The sequence below is a fragment of the Gossypium hirsutum genome, chromosome D12 (assembly GCF_007990345.1).
Source record: "Gossypium hirsutum isolate 1008001.06 chromosome D12, Gossypium_hirsutum_v2.1, whole genome shotgun sequence".
NCBI lineage: Eukaryota > Viridiplantae > Streptophyta > Magnoliopsida > Malvales > Malvaceae > Gossypium > Gossypium hirsutum.
The window spans coordinates 13,734,748-13,757,437 of record NC_053448.1 but is presented as its reverse complement, the minus strand read 5'-3'; the positions used below and the strand labels follow the sequence as shown (position 1 = coordinate 13,757,437).

General features: G+C 34.9%; 1 protein-coding gene and 1 non-coding gene across 2 annotated transcripts; one reads left to right on the top strand and one right to left on the bottom strand.

The window, feature by feature from the left end:
- Positions 1 to 275: 275 nt before the first annotated feature.
- Positions 276 to 382, bottom strand: LOC121224816 (small nucleolar RNA R71). The gene has a single exon (XR_005922560.1). It is a non-coding gene; the product is annotated as a small nucleolar RNA R71 (small nucleolar RNA).
- A 5,450-nt stretch (positions 383 to 5,832) lies between these two features.
- Positions 5,833 to 9,768, top strand: LOC121224693 (uncharacterized). Its single transcript, XM_041108500.1, has 3 exons — positions 5,833 to 6,201; positions 7,120 to 7,393; positions 7,508 to 9,768. Exons 2-3 carry the CDS (start codon positions 7,141 to 7,143, stop codon positions 8,302 to 8,304), a joined length of 1,050 nt encoding a protein of 349 aa, XP_040964434.1. The 5' UTR covers positions 5,833 to 6,201; positions 7,120 to 7,140; the 3' UTR covers positions 8,305 to 9,768.
- Positions 9,769 to 22,690: the final 12,922 nt, after the last annotated feature.

Below are 22,690 nucleotides of genomic sequence, written 5' to 3'. Positions count from 1 at the left end.
ATTGGTAATGTTTCAAATATTGCAAATAGTAGGAGAGTTTGGTGGGTTACCCACTGAAGATCCAAGACTGCATTTAAGGCTTTTTCTAGAGGTTTGAGACTCTTTTAGACAACAGGGTGTTCCTAAAGATGCTCTCCAACTTAAGTTGTTTCCATATTCTTTAAGAGATCGTGTGAGAGCATGGCTGAATGCTCTACCGTCGAGAATAGTGGAATCATGGAATGATCTGTGCTGGAGGTTTTTTGCTGCGGTATAATCCACCAAATATGAATGCCAAGCTTAGAAATGACATAACATCCTTTTGGAAATTAGAGGATGAAACACTATATGAAACTTGGGAACGATCTAAAGACTTAATTCGGAAATGTCCAATGCATGGATTTCAACACTAGACTCAGATTAAGATATTCTATAATGGGTTCAATGCACATACGAGGACGGTAGTTGATGCATCCACGAATGGTACTTTGTTGGATAAATCTTATAATTAAGCATATGAGATTTTGGAAAAGATTGCCAATAATGATTATTAATATTTGATCGCAAGAGTTGGGACGGGCAAGAAAGTTGCTGGTACCATGGAACTTGATGCAATCACTTCATTAACAACCCAAGTATCATCTTTAACTAATATGATCAAGACAATGAAGAGAGCAACTGCAGTTTAGGATATGAAAGCATTCGAGCTAGAATGTGTTTGTTGTGATGAATACCATGTATTTGATGAATGCCCATCAAATCTAGCATATGTGTGGTACATGGCTAATTTAAATTGGAATAATAATCCCTATTCCAACACCTATAATCCAGGGTGGAAGCAACATCCAAACTTTGGTTGGAATAATCATGGTACGCAAAATTTTAACAATGGTGCAAGATAAAATGCCTTCAGTGTACCACTTGGTTATAATCAACATATGTCGAGGAAAAATGTCCAACATGGTCAAGTATCATCATCTATTGAGGACTTATTGAAAGAATATATGGCCAAGAATGATGTCGTAATCCAGAGTCAGGCTGCATCCCTCCGAGCTCTTGAGAATCAAGTGGAGCAGATAGTAGATGCTTTAAATTCGAGGCCACAAAGAGTTTTGCCAACTAGTACTGAGAATTCGAGATCACTAGGGAAGGAACAGTGCAAGGCCATCACTATTAAAAACGGAACTCAGCTTGATGACGTTGCTCAAGATGCCACGGCAAGAGAGGATAACTCGAATAACAACAATGTAAAGATCCCAAAGCCTTCTGAAAAGCACATTGTACCTGAAAAGGGTAAACAATAGAATGTTGCAGCAGAATCAGATCATGTTGCCAACAAGAATGCCACATCAAAACAAGATCAGCAACCTGAAGGACAACCACCTCTACCCTTTCCTTAGCGATTTCATAATTCTAAACAAGATGTTCAGTTCAAAATATTTTTGAATGTATTGAAGCAACTCCATATCAACATACCATTGGTTGTAGCTTTGGATCGAATGTCCAATTACATGAAATTTATGAAAGATATATTGTTAAAGAAGCGCATGTTGGGAGAATTTGAAACTGTTTCACTCACTGAAGGGTGCATAGCAATGTTGATGAATAAATTACCTCCAAATTTGAAGGACCCAAGGAGTTTCACTATCCCATGTTTAATTGGAAATCACTATGTTGGTAAGGCGTTATGTAATTTAGGAGTAAGTATAAATCTAATGCCTCTGCCTATTTTTAGTAAGTTGGGAATTGGGAAGGCAGGATCTACAACAGTCACACTACAGCTAGTTGGTCGGTCTTACGCACATCTGGAAGGTAAAATGGAAGATGTGTTGGTAAGAGTAGATAAGTTTATTTTTCCAGTCGATTTCATTATTTTAGAATGTGAAGTTGACAAAGATGTACCAATTATCCTTAAAAGACCTTTTCTTGCTACAGGTAGAACTTTAATCGATGTGCAAAAAGATGAATTGACCATGAGGATTAATCATTAGCAGGTTATGTTCCATGTATTTAATGCGCTAAAATGTGCTGATGAGAATGAAGAATGTCGTGCCATTGACTAGATAAAAACAGTAGTGGAGGAAGAGTTCACGTTTGCCATAGCAATTTTGATAGTGATGAAGATTCATTTAAGCAGAGACCCTTGTGCACTTTGATCAACAATGCTTGGTAGCTCATGTATATTCACATGGAGTTGTTGATGTCAAGGACATGAAAATGGGAGACACCTTTAAAGTTAATATGGAACGCTTGAAGCACTACTGGGGTGCTCATGTAGAGCAAGACAAACAACCCATTGATCTTTGAGATGTTTGACTTCAACATCTTGAAAGTTCTTTTTATTTTTATTTCATATTGTTGATTTAAATTTCTTTTAGTTATTTCATTTCCTTTGTTTAATAAATTACAGGAGGGGAAGGGGCTAGTGACGTAGAGGCCCAGTTCTAGTTCAGCTTGAATCGGGTAAGGAATTTGTGATTTATAGTGATGCATCATTAAATGGGTTAGACTGTGTTTTGATACAGTAAGGAAAAGTAATAGCCTATACTTCTAGACAGTTAAAAACGTATGAAAAGAATTATCCGATCTATGATTTAGATTTGACAACTATTATATTTGCATTGAAAATTTGCCGACATTATCTGTTTGGTGAAAAATACCATATATTCATTGATTATAAAAGTTCAAATTATCTGATGTCGTAAAAAGATTTGAATTTGAGGCCGCGTAGATGACTTGAACTATTGAAAGATTATGATTTGACAATTGAATACCACTTAGGAAAAATGAATGTGGTTGCAGATACTCTAGTTGAAAGTCTCTGTTTGCCTTGGAAGCTATGGATACCCGATTGTAATTGTCTGATAATGGCTCAATTTTAGCTAATCTTAAACGAGTATAGTGTGAATTAACTTCTGATTCAGAATTTTAAATAGGGCTCGATGATTTTCTATTATTCTGAGGTATAGCCTATGTACCGAAGGATTCAAAGCTTGTACAAAAAATTTTACACGAATGCTCACAGTGGTACTATGTCTGTTCATCCGGGGAATAATAAAATGCATAACAATTTAAAACAGATGTACTGGTAGTCCAAAATGAAATGTGGAATTTTTGAAATTGTATTTAAATTTTTGATATGTCAGTAAGTTAAAGTTGAATATCAGGTACGGATACCTTTGGGACTGTTATAGCTAGTGACAATACCAAAATGGAAATGGGATAAAGTTACTATGGATTTTGTATCGAGATTACCACTGTCTCTAAAAAAGAAAGATGCTATTAGGTAATTGTCGATCGTTTGATGAAGTCTGCATATTTATTCCTAGTATGAATGGATTTCTCACTTAATGGATTGTCTGAATTATATGTTTCTTAGATTTTCAGATTACATGGTGTGTCAATTTCTATTATTTCTGATAGAGATCCATGGTTCAAATCCCGATTTTGGAACAAATTACAAGAAGCTCAGGGTGCGCGGTTACATTTTATTATCACACTTCATCCTTAGACAGATGGTCAATCTGAACATGTAATTCAGATTTTTGAAGATATACTTCGGCGCTATATTTTAGAATTCGAAGGCAATTGGAAAAAAATAATTTTCGTTAGTCGAATTTGCATACAATAACAGTTATCAGTTAAGTATAAAATGGCACTATACGAGGATCTGTATGATTGTAAATGTAGGACTCCATTGTATTAGACTGAACTCAGTAAGAAAAGATACATGAAGTTGATCTGATTCGTAAAACTGAAGGAAGGTGAAATTGATCTGAGACAGTTTAAAAACAGTATATGATTGTCAGAAATTCTATGTGGATTTAAAACGAAAAGAAATAGAGTTTCAAATTAACGACAAGGTATTCTTGAAAGTTTCGCCTTGGAATAAAATTTTCTGGTTTGGTCGTAAAGGCAAATTGAGTCCTTGATATATTGGGTAGTATGAAATTATTGAAAGGATTGGACCTGTTATGTATTGATTAACATTACCGCCAGAATTTGCCAGAATTCATAATTTTTTTCATATGTTATGTTACGAGGGTACCGATCAAATTCGTCACAAGTTATTTTTCCAATAGATATTAAAATTCAGTCTGACATGACTTATAATGAAGAACTGATCAAAATTCTAGCATTTGAAGTGAACGAACTGAGAAATGAAAAGGTAGCTTTAGTAGAGTTTTCTAGCAATGACACGATATAGAAGAAGCTACCTAGGAACTTGAGGAAACCATGAGAAAGCAATATCTGAACCTCTTTACTGGTAAGATTTTCAAGGACGAAAATTTTTAAGGGGGAGAGTTGTAATAGTCCATTTTCGAGAAAATTAGAATAGTGGTTTCGAGACCACAAATCTGATTTCGGAAGAAAAATTATTTTTACATTATTTTATGGTCTATATTATGATAGTAATGTCGTATAAAAATTTCGTAAAGGAATTTTACTGATTACATGTTTAATTTGATAAAGGACCAAATTGCACAAAGTGCAAAAGTTGAGTTATAATAGCTAAAAGGATTAAATAGATATGGAATTCAAAATTTGAGGTCCTTATATGGAAAATAGACCATTAAAAGTGCTTAGTGGTTAAGGATGATGATTCATCCATGGAAAATAAAATAAAGAAAATGATCGAATTGGAAAGTGAAATAATAAAAGATGGTAAATGATAAAAAAAACATCATGTATATCATCTTTCCCAAATTAAAAGCATTGAAACCCTAGCCATGGAAACTTAAGCTCAAGCCAACTTATTTTGCTTGATTAGGTAAGCATTCTTTCCCGATTTTAATGATTTTTATGTTTCTGATATCGTGATAGCTTAATCTAGCTATCTCGGGGATTAATTTGCAAAGTTATCAAGGTACTAGGGTTTTTTCATGGATGAACATAGATGAATTTTGAAGTTTTATGGTAGAAAATGAAAGGTTGTTGATAGATAAACAACTTTTGTAAAGGGAATTTTGATGAAATTATGATTTAGGGACTAAATTGAAAAGATGTAAAATTCATGGAAAAATTTTGAATTTTATGAAATTCATGGGCTGTAAATTTTACATGTAAAAATCAACTAGGCTTGGAATAAGGATTAAATTGCATGAATTTCATTTTTTGAGCCTAGGGACGAAATCATCATTAATTAAAAGTTTAAGGGCAAAATGGTAATTTTGCCTAAGATGTGAATTGAATTGAAATGTACATGAATTAATGTTAAATTCATTCATATAAATTCAAATAGACCAAATTCGGAGTTAGAACGAGAAAAAGAGAAAATGTCGGATTACTAGATTTTACGTACACGAACATTTGTCAAGGTAAGTTCGTGTAACTAAATTGTGTATATTTATATGTTTGAATTAAATGTTGTGTATGTGAATTGTATAAATTTCAAATATATGAAATTGGTTACATATTCGACAAAGCCCGATAAATATTAAATCCCGTTTGAATAATGGAATTCGATGGATACATGTTAAGTTCAATTTTGAGCTTAACTTATTCAATTAAATTATTAAATTGTTGATTAATTTTTGGTTAATTAAGTTATAATTCTGCCTAAATTGATTAAATACATTCTATGCCATAATAATTTAATTGCACTCCAATTCGACAATTTAATTTTAATTTTATTTCATGTGCAGGTAAGGAACATTTTGATGCCCGTATAAGCTCAATTTGGAAATTAATTTGCACGATTAAAGCTGCTGGATGAGGATGATCATTTGCTGGTTTTGAAGAAATTAAATTGGCATTGGACAAAAGAAGAAAAATCGGTCCAATAGTAGTACAGCAGGCCGAATATGCAGCAAAATCAGCAAGGGAATTATTTAATTTCCCTCTTGGAGTGGTGACCGACTTTAATTAAAGTTAGGTGATCATGTTCAGCTTTGAGAAGTAAAATTGAAATGAAACTCTACATGAGCTGGAGCTATTCTTGTGCGACGGTTTTCAGCTAGGATAAAGGGGGATAAAATCAAATTTTATTTGAATTATTGGAAGTTATTATCATTCATAAATAGAGGTGACCAGCAGCTAAAAAGGGCGTCGAAGAAAAACAGAGGAAGATACGGCAACATAGGAGCGTAGCATTCGAGCAAAGAAGAAGCTCAAATTGAACTAGCCAAAATCGATCAATCAGTCGCAACAGCAGTCCAAGATTTCAGCTAATCGAGAGAAGGGAAGCACGACGATTTGAGGAATTTTCTTCTCCAAGATTCAGTCTGTAATTTATGTTGTTTACAATTGATTTTTGTTTCGTTTCGATTGCTATGAGAGGCTAAATTAATTAAGCTCAGTTAGACACTTATGAAACTTAGCACAAAGACTTTGAAGGTTTATTTTGTTTAAATTCAGATTTAGCATTCTTGAGTTGCTAATTTTATAGTTCAAGGAATTTTGTCTCTAAATTAATTAGATTGATCGCCTACCTAATTTACGACTTTTCTCATAATCATCTAAGTGTAATTGAGTAATCGAATTTCTTAATTAAACTTAGAATCGGTGATAATAAATTAGCATGCCGCTGATTAACGCAACTCGGATTTAATTTTGGAAGCCGCTGGAGGATTTTCTTTAATTAACGCAAGGTGAAATCTCTAAAATACTTAGTGCACTTTTAATTAATAATTAAAGGTAGGTATTCAGGTATGAATGTTCTCTATTTGAATTTGAATTTATTTGGGATAAGAATTCATTTCGTAGGTGATTTTCTTCAGCCTTGTTGCTAGATTAGATTATTAAAATAATTAAATGACGCTAAGGACTTGTGCTAGGTGGATTAAGGAGTTACTAACTGAGCACTCTTTCTCTTAATTGGACAACCTTTCAGCATTTACAATTTACGCTACATTTTAATTGTTACCAAAGAGCATTATTAGAAACCCCCCATTTTTCCTTTCTCGCATACGTTTATATTAACTTGATTTCAACTCTTTTCAAATATGTTTAACACGAGCTTCTTCGTGGGACAATTTCGTACTTACTCTATATTACCAGTTAATATTGGTTGAGTAGGGGATTAAATTCGGTGGTCGTAACGACAGCTACCAAATTTTGGCGCCGTTGCTGGGGAAGCGACGTAGTCAAATCTATTTGATTTTCAGAACTTATTTTGTTTTCTTATTTTTGTTTATGCAGGTAGATTAGTCCCTTTAGTATATGTTATTAAGGAGTGGAAGACGAACATCAAAAGGCCCTGTTAACGTCACTGATTGGCAAACCGATCATTCCAACCCCCACGTTGAGCCTAACGTTTCAGAGGATTCCAACATGGCTAACCAGACCTTGAAGCAATTGGCCGCTCCTAACTTGGCTGCGCAACCACCATCTATCACGTATCCCGCCCTTGATAGGCCATTAAAGCTCAATTTGGGATTCCTGAATTTGTTGCCAAAATTCAATGGGTTACCAGGTGAGGACCCTTACCGTCATATTAATGAATTTCTAATTACTTGCTCAACTATACAGCCAGATGGCATTGAAGAGGAACAAATCAAGCTCTGAGCTTTTCCTTTCTCATTACAAGGTTTGGCGAAGGACTGGTTATATTATATGCCGCCAGGCTCATTCACAACTTGGATAGGGTTACATAAAGCTGTCCTTGAGAAGTATTTTTCGGCATCAAGAATAGGGTCAATCAGGAAGGAAATTTGTGGGATTAAGCAACTGGTAGGTGAGTCACTATACGAGTACTGGGAAAGATTTAAACGGCTATGTGTGAGTTGCCCACAGCATCAGATTAGTGAGCAGCTCTTAGTGCAATATTTTTATGAAGGGTTGACACTACAAGATCGAGGAATGATCGATGCAGCGAGTGGAGGTGCATTGGTTGATAAAATTCCTGAGCAAGCCCGAAATTTAATCGCTAATATGGCACAGAATACACAGCAATTCGGTCTCAGGAGGTCCGACTTGGGTAAACGAATGGATGAGGGCCAGTCGAGTATGATGGAGGCTCAATTAGCTAATTTAACGGCGATGGTAAGTAAGTTGATGACTGGAGGTACTGTAAAAGCTTCACTATGTGGCATTTGTTGTTTAGAAGGACATACCACAGATATGTGCCCAACATTACAGGAAGGGGAAGCCAACGCCGTCTTTCCAAATCAGAGGAGGTATGATCCATATTCAGCTACCTATAACGAGGGATGGAGAGACCACCCCAATCTCAGATACCAAAATCATGCCACACCTTTGAGATTTGAACAGCAAAATTCCCGATCATATAACTCGTCACAGCAACAACCCAACCATCAAAACCTTAGTGCTGAAACCAAGACCCATACCATGCTTGAACAAATGATGAAGATGATGGCTGACTAGAAGAAAGAAACCGATGGAAGATTTCAGTCTTTGGAATCGACAGTGAAGCAATTGCAAACCCGAGCCTCGTCGACCGACGTTAATCTTGGGAACTTGCAAGCACAGGTAAATAACCGGTTACCGTCACAACCTGTGGCAAATCCGAGGGATAATTTCAGTGCTATAACCTTGCAAAGTGGGAAGGAGTTGAGATCGACACTAAAAAAGGTCCAAAACGGCGACGAGGAAGACGAAACTGAGGTAAAAAAGGTCCGATTTAGTGATATTGAAGAGGAAAATTTAGCCTTGCCAAAGGCTGATTTACAACCGACGCAAACAACACCAAGGAAGCAGGGAAACCACGTTTACAAGAACCCACTGCTTTGCATGATGTGCATAAAGGGAATTTAACTATGGAATTTGATGGTGAGATAATTAAATTTAATATATTTGATGCTATGAGATATCCCACTGATATTAATTCTGTATTTACTCTTGATGTAATTGAAAATTTTGTTCAAGATGTCTATGAATTAGGGGATGAGGACGAATTGAAAAGCGTTCTAGCTAAGAGCATTTTTGATATCGACAAGCATGGATTTATCATTTCTGATTCTTTAATTGACTTAGTTTACGCATTAGACTCGCCCAAATTGACACGATTCAAGCCGATTCTCCCTAACATTACGGTGACTGGTAAGCAAATTCCTTCATTGATTTCACCTCCTAGATTGGAGTTAAAAGAGCTGCCCAAAAATTTAATGTACATTTATTTGGGGGAAAATCAAACTTTACCATTGATAGTGTCGAATGCTTTAACCGAAATGCAAGAATTCAAGCTGCTTCGAGTTCTTAGGGAACATAAAGAAGCCTTCGGTTGGACACTAGCCGATATTCAGGGCCTTAGTACGACTTTATGTACTCACAAGATAGCCTTGGAACCAGATTCAGTCCCCAAAAGAGACCCCCAACGCCGATTGAATCCACCAATGATGGAGGTAGTTAAGACTGAAATTTTAAAATGGTTGGAAGCCGATGTCATTTATCCTATAGCCGATTCAAAATGGGTAAGTCCAATTCATGTTGTACCTAAGAAGGGAGGAATTATAATAGTTACCAACGAAGAAGGGTTGGAAATTCCTACAAGGGTGCAGAACGGTTGGCGGGTTTGTATAGATTATAGGAAGCTGAATAAACCCACTAAAAAAGACCACTACCCTCTCCCATTCATGGATCAAATGTTAGAAAGGTTAGCTAGTCGCTCACATTTTTGTTTTTTGGATGGCTATTCAGGTTATCTACGGGTACCCATCACACCTGAGGATCAAGAGAAGACCACTTTCACTTGCCCGTTTGGAACTTACGCCTTCAAAAGAATGCCTTTCGGATTGTGCAACGCACCAGCCACTTTTCAAAGAGGTATAACGAGCATTTTTTCAGATTTTATTTCACATTTAATGGAGGTGTTCATGGATGACTTTACTGTTTATGGTGATTCATTTGATCAATGGTTGCATCATCTTGTGTTAGTTCTTAGGCGTTGCATTGAGACTAACCTGATATTGAATTTGAAATTGAAATTGAAATTGATCACGGCCCCTATCATTCAAGGCCCGAATTATGCATTACCCTTTGAGATTCTATGTGATGCTAGTGATAAAGCTGTTGGTGCGGCTTTAGGACAAAGAAATGGGAGAGATTCTTATATTATTAGGTATGCTAGTGAGCTATTAAACCCAGCTCAATGCAATTACACCACGATCGAGAAAGAGCTCTATGCCGTAGTCTTTGCCTTAGAAAAATTTAGAGCATATTTGTTAGGAGTCAAAGTTGTTGTATTTTTTGACCATAGTGCTCTTAAATATTTGTTGCATAAAAAAGAAGCCAAGCCTCAACTAATTAGGTGGATTTTGTTGTTGCAGGAATTTGACCTGGAAATTAAAGATAAGAAAGGTAAAGAGAACCTTGTGGCCGATCATTTGAGTAGGTTAGAGACTGGAATTTTGAGGGATGAGCCGAGTGATTTATTTCCCGATGAGAGACTTTATAGTGTGTCTAGTGTTTTGCCATGGTATGTCGATATATTGAACTACTTAGTAACTAAAGAGTTCCCCACAAATGCACCTAGGCACTTGAGAGAAAAAATTAGGAGTCAAGCCCGATTTTATTTATGGGAAGAGCCATACCTTTGGCGATTTTGTAGTGACCAAATAATTAGGCGTTGTGTTGATGATAGTGAGATAGATTCGGTGCTTAATTTTTGTCATTCTCGAGAGGGTGGGGGACATTTTGGGCCTAAGAGAACAGCTCATAAAATACTTGAGTGCGGGTTATTTTGGCTGACTATTCATAAAGATTCGTATGCATTTTGTAAAAATTGCGCATCATGTCAAAAAGCCGGCAATTTAAGTAGCAGAAATCAAATGCCATTACATAATTTTTATGTTTGTGATATATTTGATGTATGGGTATTGATTTTATGGGCCCTTTTCCTTCTTCTTTTGGTTATCTATACATTCTTGTGTGTGTTGATTACTTGTCGAAATGGGTAGAGGCATTTCCAACTAGGACCGATGATGCTAGAACTATGGTGAAACTTCTTAAGACCAACATTTTAAATAGATATGGGGTACCAAGGGCTATAATCAGTGACAAGGGAACACATTTTTGTAATAGAACCTTGAAAGCTTTATTTGCACAATTTGGTGTCACCCACAAAGTGTCGACAACTTATCATCCTCAAACCAATGGGCAAGCCGAGAGTAGTAACAAGGAAATTAAAGGGATTTTAGAGAAAATTATGAAACCTAATAGGAAAGATTGGAGCCAACGGTTAGATGAAGCATTGTGGGCTATTCGAACAGCTTACAAAATGCCAATAGGGATGTCACCTTATAGGGTTGTTTTTGGGAAGGCATGTCATCTTCCCGTAGAACTTGAACATAGGTCATTTTGGGCTGTTAAGCAATGCAATTTGGATTATAGTTTGGCAGGTGAAGAGCGCAAGTTGAAGCTGCAAGAATTGGAGGAGTTGCGCTTAGAGGCATATGACAATTCGGTCTTCTATAAAGGTAAGTCGAAGGCATTTCGTGACTAGAAGCTGATTTGCAAAGAATTCAAGGTAGGGGAAAAGGTATTATTATTTAATTCTAAGCTTAAACTGTTTCCCGGTAAGTTGAAATCAAGGTGGCTTGGACCATTTATATTAACCGAGGTGCATCATCATGGGGCAGACGAAATCCAGAGCCTCGATACTAATAAAATTTTCAAAGTAAATGGTCACAGGTTGAAACATTTTTATGAAGGGGAGTGAACAGCTTGGATGGAGGAGATCAATCTTGAGGATCCATGAGAAAGTGTGATGTCGAGCTAACGACTTAAAACAAAGGCGCTTGTGGGAGGCAACCCACGTTTTCAGGGAAGTTTTCTTTTATCTTTCCCATTATTATTGTTTCTTTCCATTAAGTAAATTTTAAATCTTAATTTTCTTTTGCATTAGGGACAATGCAAACATTAAGTATGGGGGAGAATCAATTCATTGATTTTCTAACATATTTTATGTTTGTTTTAATTTAGCGACTTTCATAAATTTTGTTAGAATTCTTTACGTATTAAAATAAAGAATGAAGGCATATTTTATGAATTCAAGATTGATTGTGATTGTTGTATGTCGATTGGTTGGGATTAATTTTGTTTTCAATTGACTGATTTTGGGTTCTTGAAAAGAAAAGAACAGGAAATAAATAAAAAAAAACTTGATTTTGTACTTTAAAATTGAAGAGATTTTTAGTCTGCTTACTTGATCAATCATGTGGTCCTTGTGAGAAGTTTGAGCCTAGAGGGTAAGTTGGGACATCTATGCCAACTTAAGAGATTATTTATTCATGTGTGATTATTGTATCAACTGTCAATTACTCTAGAACTTGCTTTAGATCTTACTAAGTCTAGTAATACATTTGATTTACATTAGTATGATTTAAGAGGCAATAGGAATTAAGCCACTATTACTTATAAAAGCCGACCTTGACATTATTCCAATTAGTTAGCCAATTTGAAGCCTTAATTTCCCAATTTTTATGTACCTCCAGAAATTGAGCCAAAAGCCTGAATCAACCTACCTTATTAGGCTAGTGAATTCAGTTTGGAAGTTTATCATAATTTCGACATATGTTGGCCAATTTGGGGTGATGTTTAGCTAGAAATTAAAGGCTGATTTTCGTGAGAAAGAAGCAGCAAGTTGCAGCCTTCCGAGTGAATTTAATGAATGAAGCGTTATGTGATCACAATGAGGTGGATCAGTTGAATCAAGGGATATGGAAATGATGAAAGGCTGATTAAATTAGTTAACTTCTTAAATTTTTTAAAAGAGAAGAAAAAAGGAAAAAAAGAAGAGAAATAAGAGAATTGATGACTTCCGGACGATTAACTAGTCTAAGAAAATTAGCTCCACCATCCAAATTAATCTCTCCCGTCCTTAAAACATTACCTTGGCCCCATTACAACCTTAATTTGGCCTCAATTATATTTATGAAATTTTATGTATTATGTTAAGGTAAGATGGACAAGTAAGCCTATGGGGGTTAATTACGGTTGATTTCAATTTGAGAGTATTTTACTAGCCTAAACACAGTGAGTGATGAGTGTTACTAAATTCTCCGGTAAGGATTGATCAAAGAAGCATTCATGAATGTCTTTTGTACGACATCTATTTTTAAAAAAAAGCAGATTCTTCTTTTTACGAACCAGAATTCAGGATTGATGAATCCAAAAGTTTCTCCAAGCATGAAAGATGCAAAAATTCATGAGTCGACTTGAGTTTGTTTTAGATTTTATCAATACATGATTTCCCATATTGGTTGTGGTCCTGCATGTGTTGTAGACACACCACAGCTCTTATGAGCATCCCGTTATAAGCCCTCTCGAGCTTCCCGTTATATGGTTCCTGCGGGCATCCTGGTCAGTTGTGATCTTGCATGTGTTGTAGACTACCGCAGCTCTTTGTGAGCGTCCAATTATATGATCAGTTGTGATACTACATATATTGCGGATACAAACTCAGCTCTTCGTGAGCGTCCTGATATGGCTCGCTTGAACTTCTTGATATATGGCTATTCAGAGCTCCTGATTAAAGGCTCTTCGTGAGCTTCCTGATTAAAGGTTCTTTGTAAACTTCCTGATTATGGCTCTTATGAGTTTCCTGTTATATATAACACGGATAAGCTTCCTGATAGGCTCTTTGTGAGCTTCTCGATTAATGGCCCTTTGTGAGCTTCCTGTTATATAGCTTGAGAGAGTATTTCCTAATTATGTGCTTTAAAGAGCTCTCCTGAATATGAATTGAAGGATTTCTGATTTGTACACTTCGAGTGTACTACCTGTGTATCCATCGATGTTTTCAAAGATTCAACGGGCAAAATCCTGACATGAGAAAATGTGAACATGAAATGAATTAATACACGTAACTTCCTAAAATACATTAAAATGATGTACATGATATATGGAAATACGAGATGATAATATATGAACATGGAATTTGTTTGATGAATATGTTCATCCATGATTATAGATTTGCACACCTTGAGTGTATTACTCGTGTGATACTGACATTTCAAATGATTTAATGGGAAAAGTTCTGAAATGAAATAATCTGAACTCAAGATGAATTATTAAGAAAATGTACTTGTAATACAAGGATATGATTTGTATATGTTATATGAATACATGATGTGGAAAGTATATGTACATGGAAATCTAATTATTTTTGAGCCCATACATGTTTCTTGATATTTATATGAAATATATGACTAACAAGGGTGATGAGGATATGTGTTAGGGCTCGTGATCAAGTTGATTGAATGTGCCTTGTATGTTTATATTGAATTTAAATGAGTGGTAAGTTAATTACCATGTTATACAAACTTACTAAGCATTTCATGCTTACTCTGTTTTATTTTCCCCTATTCTATAGTAATTCGAAGGCTCGTTGGATTTGAAGCTTGGCGGAGATCACTCACAATATCCATCAGCCTATTTCGGTATATATATGGTAAATCAATTATGGTTATAATAGCATGTATAGGTTAATTGGCCAATATCGGCAGATAAATGTTTTAATTGTAACTAGCCATTGGAATGACTTGTGATGGGTATGTTTGATACGTGTTTGAAATGGTTGATTGATAGAAATTATATTGGCATATTAATGATTGAATAAAGTTAGCATATTTGATAAGATATGCATATATGTGAACTTGGTAAATTAAGTAAGTGCGTATACTTGATTATACGAGGTATTATATCATGTATAAGACTTGATTTTGAGTTGGGTTAAATGACCTATAATAGCTTGTGAATGTGTTAAAGTGTTGGTGTAGGAGGATGACAAAATGGGGTGAGAAATCTGGCTTGGAAAATAGCCTATTTTTGTACACTCGAGGGTTCATATAAGGGACTCTATGATTGATTTCTGATATGAATACTGTATGATGTGGAATATCTTTTATTTGATCTGTAAAATTCTAGTAATGCTCCATAATCTTGTTCTGGCGATGGATTTGGGTTAGGGGTGTTATAGGAATGGTGTCCATAACATGTGCTAAAGGAGCCTATTTATATATTTTAGGTGGTTGTCATCTTTAACCCTAGGTCAGTTGATGTTCCCGAGCTTTAAGTTCGATTTTGCAGACCAAAACACCCCTTCTTTGCATTTATTTTCTGTCCCAGAGTCGATGTTGCAATACAACAGGACCTATGTCACAACATAAAAGTCAGTGTGCTCCTCCTATGTCGCGATACCCTTAGTCAGTGTCGCAACATCGAAGGTAGTTTCATACTTTCTCCATTCTTCTCTCGATGTTGCGTTATTAGACCTCTTGTGTTCTAACTTAGCATCCAATATCGATCTAAAATGCCTTTTAATAGTCTCGTGCACACTCACGAAATACATTAGCTCCCGCTTAGGCCTCATTCAGCCCTTAAGGTCAGTAGAAGACTCAATTCACACATTTTATTAGATATAAGTAAAACTAAAGAAACTTAACTAAAATATAACAAAAATGCTTATATTTAGGCTCTTTAAATGCAAAAATTAGTTTAATCTGCTTCACTGAATTACGGAAGATCAAACTCCCCTACACTTAAGTCATTGCTTGTCCTCAAGCAACATAAACAAAAATAATAAAATGACGACCCTTGAGCAAATATGATACAATTATTGACTTCGATGCATATGACTTAGGCATATCATACTTATAAATAATCTTAACATGATGAGTAGTTGAGTTACCACTTTTGACCACAAACATCTAAGTTCAGTATGTTACAAAGTATACAAGTATTAAGGGTCTCACCTGAAGGAATCTATCAATAGATCATACAAGTACTTTTATTATCCAAGCAGAATACAAATATTCATTTATGCATATGTTCAGTATGATGTCCATTCATGTATAAGGATATTTTAGGTCATATAGGACTTTTCGGCTTCTAACCTTCTAAGACTTAGGATAGGTATGACATTCAAAAACAGTAAGCATAAAAAATGGTTACAAACACGAATAGTTTGGCACATTGTATTGGTCCCTATTCTCCCCCCTTAGTGACCCTTACCTGCTCACCGCCTTATTTCTCCTTCTCTCACCTTCTTTGTCTCTCCAAATATAGGAATTCATAGCATGACATGGTAATTACAGCTAGCCTTATGAGTTTTTGTGCAATAATGAATGAGTTTTTCTTTCTTTTGTGAATTTGTGACTTTTATCTTTTTCAATACATGTCACCCATGACTACTTTTTCTCTAATTTAAGACTTTTTCTACTCATACTTAATCCCTTTTTGGATTTTTCTTTTTCTTTTTTTGCACGTTAGGCTAACTTATAATTCCTATATCACACCAATATTTCTGTTTTTACAAACTCCGTCATGATTTATCTACCTAACCCTCAATACGTATTGCTAGACGTTTATAATTATGCAGTGTAGGACCAAAGAAAAAGGGCAAATACAAATTAACGTTTTCAGGCTCGACGCTTGTAATGGGGTTCATCAAGAAGTGTCAATAGACTCAAAAATTGGTACTAAAGGTGAAATATAAATAGGACAAATTTTTGGCTTTGGACATGTTCCAAACAATGCCTTATGTCATCCCTAAATATCTCAACATGCAGAAATTTAATTAACCAAACAAATACAAATTCAAGCATTTATCATTCATACTAGCATGCTCGTTTCCTTGTATTTTCTATATCACTTGGTATAGTTGATTACTTAATGTCTATTTATAGTGTAACATATAGAACTTATTCGTTTAATAATTAAAAATTTAAAATCACCTATCATCATGCCAAATTTATTCATATACACAAACAACCAATGTACATGCTCCTAACCAATTACTTGTATTTCTATAGGCTCAAACACACAAAAGACAAAAAAATCAAAGAAAAATTTAAAAACAAATTTCCTATGTTACCTTCTACACTTTAGTTGACACATTGTCCTCAATGTATAGCCCATAAGAAGATAAGGAAAGAAGTTACCTAGTTGATTGTGATCGTTCCAGCTCCTATTGGTGAGTGTTTCCTTCTTTGCTCGTTAAAAGTTCGAATTGTTTATGTCTTCATCGTGTTGGGTTTTTTTTAAGGAAAAACAATTAAACAAAATTCAAAACAAAGAATTATGTATGTATGTATCTCTAATCCTAAAAATAGATTTACATCACTCTAAAATTTAATACAATCCTTAAAATAATTATTTATTAATAAAAAGTACAAATAAAGAAATAAGCATTCAATTTTCCTAAATTCGTCTACTCCTAATCCTACTAGATTACTCTTGAATATTAGTCTTCATCTTCTTGAAATCCTCATTTTCTATTTTCCTCTTTTTGTTTCATCTATAGAAGAACAAATTCCTTGAATAAATCATCACCAAGTACTTTCCTTGGAGGATTCATGTTTTTGTCCATTTGTTTAATGGGTACTCATGCCTTTTTACATAATTTAGTAATTAGATAAGGGAAAAATATTATCTTTCATAATTTCCTCGCACAATCAACCATGTTATATAAATATTCTGATGCATATTTTCTTCTTTTAGAGGATCCCATAGGTTATGATCACTTGAATTGGACTAATATTAGACATCTTTGTTATAAGCCATATTCTTGAACATACGAATTTCATCCACATCTTGGCTTTTGGTGTCATTAGCTCCTGATTGAATGTTTCAGGTATTGATGTAAAAGTCTAACTACTTCATTTTTTTTAATGCTAGATAAAATTCTTGCACCACAGAAATTATTAGGGGTTCTTTAGCTAGCAAACAAAATTTCATCCATTCCCTTTCAGTTATGTTTTCCCATATTCCTTTGCAATTCCTCATTAGAAGGTCAAATCCCTGTTCTTGAGTAAAAGTGTACAATTGTAATTATTGCAGATATTTATCCATGTCGCCTTCTTGAAACTCAATAGTTGGGCTTGAAGCACTTGTGCTAAAACTGGTCATTTGATAATATGTTCTTATTATGCCTGCAATTTAACCTTTATTACTGATAAAAGAGGGTTTCCTAAAATTTAATCCTTGTTAATGATAACATAAGGTGGCTATGTAACCCATTTATAAATTAGAAATAAAGAATAAATTATTCAAGAGTTATGATCTAGTTCTACTAAATAAGCAGTTAAAGAGAAAAAATCATAATATAATTAACCTAAAATATTTCAATAGTTAGGTTAGTTCAGAAAATAGAGTTACGCAATAGTGTTGAGACATCCCTGGGTGATGTCGCGTCGTCGAGGATAGATTCTTGAATCAAAATTTTGTTCTTTGTCCCGACATTTTTAAGTGGTGTCGCGACATGATGACCATATTCCTCTATGTTTCGTGAAATCAATACCTAGGTTGCCCTTTTCCTTATTATTCTTCAGGTTTGTTGGTTTTCCATTGGTTTCTTGGGAATCCCAAAGAGCATTACACTACAAGGTTTGTTCTTCTTCCTCCAAAATAATGTTTTACTCATTGGTCATTAACAAGGAAGGGTCGACCCCCTTTTCCGATTAACTCTATTGCCCCATGAGAAGTTACCTAATGTATTGTATATGGACCTGTCCATCTTGAAACATATTCTACAACCAGGAGAATATACTGATTCCCGAAAAAACTCTGAAAAGTTCCCATGAAATCAATTCCCTAGACATTAAACATTTTAACCTTGATTATCTCCGTTTGCGGTATTTCATCCCTTTTAGATATATTACCAATTCTCTGACACCTATCACATCCTTGTATAAATTCATAAGCATCTTTATTCATTTTTTGCTAATAAAACTCTGATTGTAGTATTTTTTGAGCTGTCTTTTTTCCACCAAAATTCCCTCCACAAGGAGATGTGTGACAGCCTTATAAAATATCGTGTATCTCTTCCTTTACTACACATCACTAGACTAATTAATCTACACATTATTGAAATACATATGGTTCCTCCCAAACGCAATTTTTTGATTCATAGGCTATCCGTTTTTTCTGTTGCCAAGATGCATGTGTTGGGAAGACCCCCTTGTAATGTAATTAACATAATCCGCATACCATGGTGTTAGATGCTTACCTGGTCTTGATTGATTAATGTCTACTCTGAATAATTGTTTATCTGCAAAGGTCTCTTTAATGTCTTCAATTCCCTCCTCTTGTAAATGGTTTTTCAGTTTTGGATAGGTGATCTGCAATTTGATTCTCAGTCCCCTTCCAGTCCATTATCCATAAATTAAATTCTTAAAGTAATAAAACCCATCTCATTAGTCTGGCTTTTGTTTCTTTTTTCTTCATGACATATTTTAGAGCAGAGTGATCATTATACACAAATACTCGATTTTTCATTAAGTAGGGTCAAAAATTTTCACATGCAAACATTACTGCCAACATCTCTTTCACGGTTGTAGTGTAGTTCCACTATGCTGAATTTAGTGTTTTGCTAGCATAATGAATAGCCCCAAATAGATTATTCTATTTTTGTCCTAAATTTGCATCAATTGCATAATCACTAGCATCACACATAATAATAAAAGCTTTGATGCAACTTCGGTCAAATATGAAATGTATCTCTTTTTGTAGAAGTTGATTCAGAGGTTTACACATATGAGAAAAATATTTTATAAATTTTCGATAAAATCTTGCATGGCCTAAAATATTTTGAACACCTTTAACATTTGTCGGATTTGGAAGATACTTGATAACTTTTATTTTGGATTTATCTACTTCCAAACCTTTTCCTGATATCTGATGCCTTAAGACCAGTCCTTCTTTCACCATGAAATGGCATTTTTCCTAGTTGAGCACCAGGTTAGTTTCCTAGCATCTTTTTAACACTTTTTCGAGGTTATCTAGGCATTCTTAAAAAGAGTCCCCATATACGAAAAAATTGTCCATAAATACATCTAACCCCTCTTCTAACATATTAGCAAAGATCACGATCATGCATCTCATGAAGGTTGCTGGAGCATTATATAAGCCAAAAGGCATTTTTTTAAAGGCATACATACCAAAGGGATTGGTGAAAGTAGTTTTCTCTTGATCATTAGGATGAATTGGGATTTAATGATACCTTGACTACCCATCAATGAAGCAATAATAGTCTTTTCTCGCTAACTGATCAAGCATTTGGTCGGTAAAGGGTACTGGGAAATGGCCTTTTTTGTTGCATCATTCAGTTTTCGATAATCAATGCATATTTTCAAACCTATAACTGTTCAAGTGGGAGTTAACTCATTGTCATCATTTTTTTACTATATTTAGACTTCCCTTATTTGGAACACACTAGGTTGGGCTAACCCATTCACTATCAAAAACAGCATAAACAATACATGCATTAAACCATTTAAGCAATTCTTTTTTGACCACCTCATTCATGGCTTAATTAAGTCTACGCTGAGCATCTACCACAAGTTTTTTTTTCCTTCCTCTAATCTGATCTTGTGTTGGAAAAATGCAGGATTCATTCCTTTAATATCAGCAATTGTCTATCCTATTGCTTTTTTATTCATTTTTTGGACATTTAATAAGGCTTCTTCATGTTTTGTGTCTAAACTTGCGGGAATAATTACTGGTAAAGTATTTTGTTTCCCTATATATCGATACTTTAAATGGTTGGGCAATGGCTTTAGTTATAATTTTGGGGGTTTGACAATGATGTTACCATCTTCACTGAGTTTGGTATAATTTGCTCCGGCTATTCCTTATTCTGTCTCCACCAGTCCAATTGAGATACCATGTGATAATTCTCTTGTTCCTCTTCTATTTCGTAACTCGTTGATTCTTTCGCATTGAGCTCCAATTGATTACATTCTTGCTCTCTATTTCCTATAGGTTCTAGTTCTTGATTTCGTATTTCAGGACATTCTTTCCAGGTTCATTCATTGATGTTGTATCTTTCCAATATTTCCATTACTTCTTCTTGAGCTTTTGTTCAAATACTTCCCCCTGTCATGATATCAAATTTTCGTCTATTCTGACTATCCAACCCGTAGTAAAAATGTTATATTTAAACTGCAAAATGTTTTCCTCCACCTAATATAGATCTAAGGATTTCCTTGAACCTTTCCCATGCTTGTCCCAAAGTTTCAGTGATATCCTGTTAAAAGTAAAATAATTGCGAGTAGATACTTAGTACCTTAGTCATAAGCAACACTCGACAAAGGAATAACTACACGAATTTGTTCCATGTCGTGATAGTGTCTGGAGGAAGTGCCTCTAGGCACATTTTCCTTTCCCTCTAACGCAAATGGAATCAATAGTAACTTTATAGTCTTAGGTGGAATTCCTACATAACTAATAGTGTTGCATATAAGGTCAAATTTCTGCAAGAATGTGATAGGATCTTCAATGACATGATTGGCGAATTTGACATTATTGGAGATCCATGTTAGTAAAGCAGGACTTAATTCAAAATTTGAATTATGGATAACATGTCGGGAAATGCTAGAACTTAGCCAATTTACATCCAATAATTCCCCAGAACCTGCATATTGTTAGTAACTTATGTGTAAATCGTATCTATAACTTAAAAATTTTCTAATTATGCTAATTAAATGCAAAAATTAAAATTAATCTAGTGACATTGCCTCCCCAGCGACGGCGCCAACAATTGACCACCTCCAAGCATACTAATGTCTAGAGTGTGAATACTACAATAAAATATAAAATGACAAGGCGGTATTCGCATGTAGACAAGTCGAGTTCTAATATAGTGTTACAACGAAGTATGTGAGTACTCCGAGGATCATATCTAATGGAGGCAAAGGCTAGATCAATTTTAACCTACATACTAAAAGATATAAATAATCATTTAATCAAGTTATAACCTGAAAACGTAAATAAGAGATTTTTTGGATTTTTATAGTACTTAATAAAAAATAACATAAAAGAAAACTAAATTTCAAGAGATAAAAAAATGTAAAAGGAATCAAATCTGATGATGAGTGATTAGCTTGCTTCGACAATCCTAATCAACTGTCATTTTGGGTTCCTTGTCAACCAACTAGTCACTACCCCAGTAGGACCTTTCGATCTTCCACTAACATAAAGATTCATTAAGGACTACTTATCTTTGGACCCCATAGTCCAGACTAGCTTGCGGTAAAGGTGTTCACAAATGGGCAATACCAATTTTGGGTTAATTCCCACATTGATGACTTCCCGGGGTTGTCAGGCCTAGGTTTTGTTTCACGCTCTCTCTTTCCCAAATAGTTGACCCGTTGAGTAACCCTACAAAATAGTTAATAGATCATACCTCCACTCACTAATCCCCCTTAGAAGGATTAGTTTTTCATGGCTTTCATAAACAACATGGAATAGATGGAAGAATAAAACATAATGAATGAATTGAAATGTAGAGTTTAAGAAAAACCTGATTTATATAAATAATAACACGAATCCCTAGAAGTTGATCGTCTTTACAAATCAGATCTCTTGAAGGAAAGAAATGAACAAATAAACTAAACTCTAAAAGACTTATGAAAGATAGAAAACGAAACTAAATCTGAAGAAAGAATTTAGGCTAATGGAATGGTGTCAATAACATGTGCGAAATGAGCCTATTTATAACCTTCAGGTGGTCGTTGTCCTTAACACTAGGTTAGCTGATGTTCCCAAGTTTTAAGTTCAATTGTACAGGCCCTCGTATTTATTTTCCATCCCAGAGTCGATGTCGCGACACAACAGGACCTGTGTCGCGACATCGAAGTCAGTATGCTTTTTCTTGTGATGTCTTTAGGGGTATGTCGCGACACCCTTAGTTAGTGTTGTGACATCAGAGGCAGTTTCGTACTTTCTCCATTTTGCTCTCTATGTTGTAACATTGGGCCTTCTGTGTTGCGACATAGCATCCAGTATCGACTTAAAATGCCTTCTAGTGGTC

Bases quoted from the DNA above. Each gene is read 5' to 3' on its own strand.
- LOC121224693 (XM_041108500.1), top strand. From the start codon at position 7,141: ATGTTATTAAGGAGTGGAAGACGAACATCAAAAGGCCCTGTTAACGTC. The intron at 7,394-7,507 runs GTGAGGACCCTT...TCTCATTACAAG, and splicing joins AAAATTCAATGGGTTACCAG to GTTTGGCGAAGGACTGGTTA.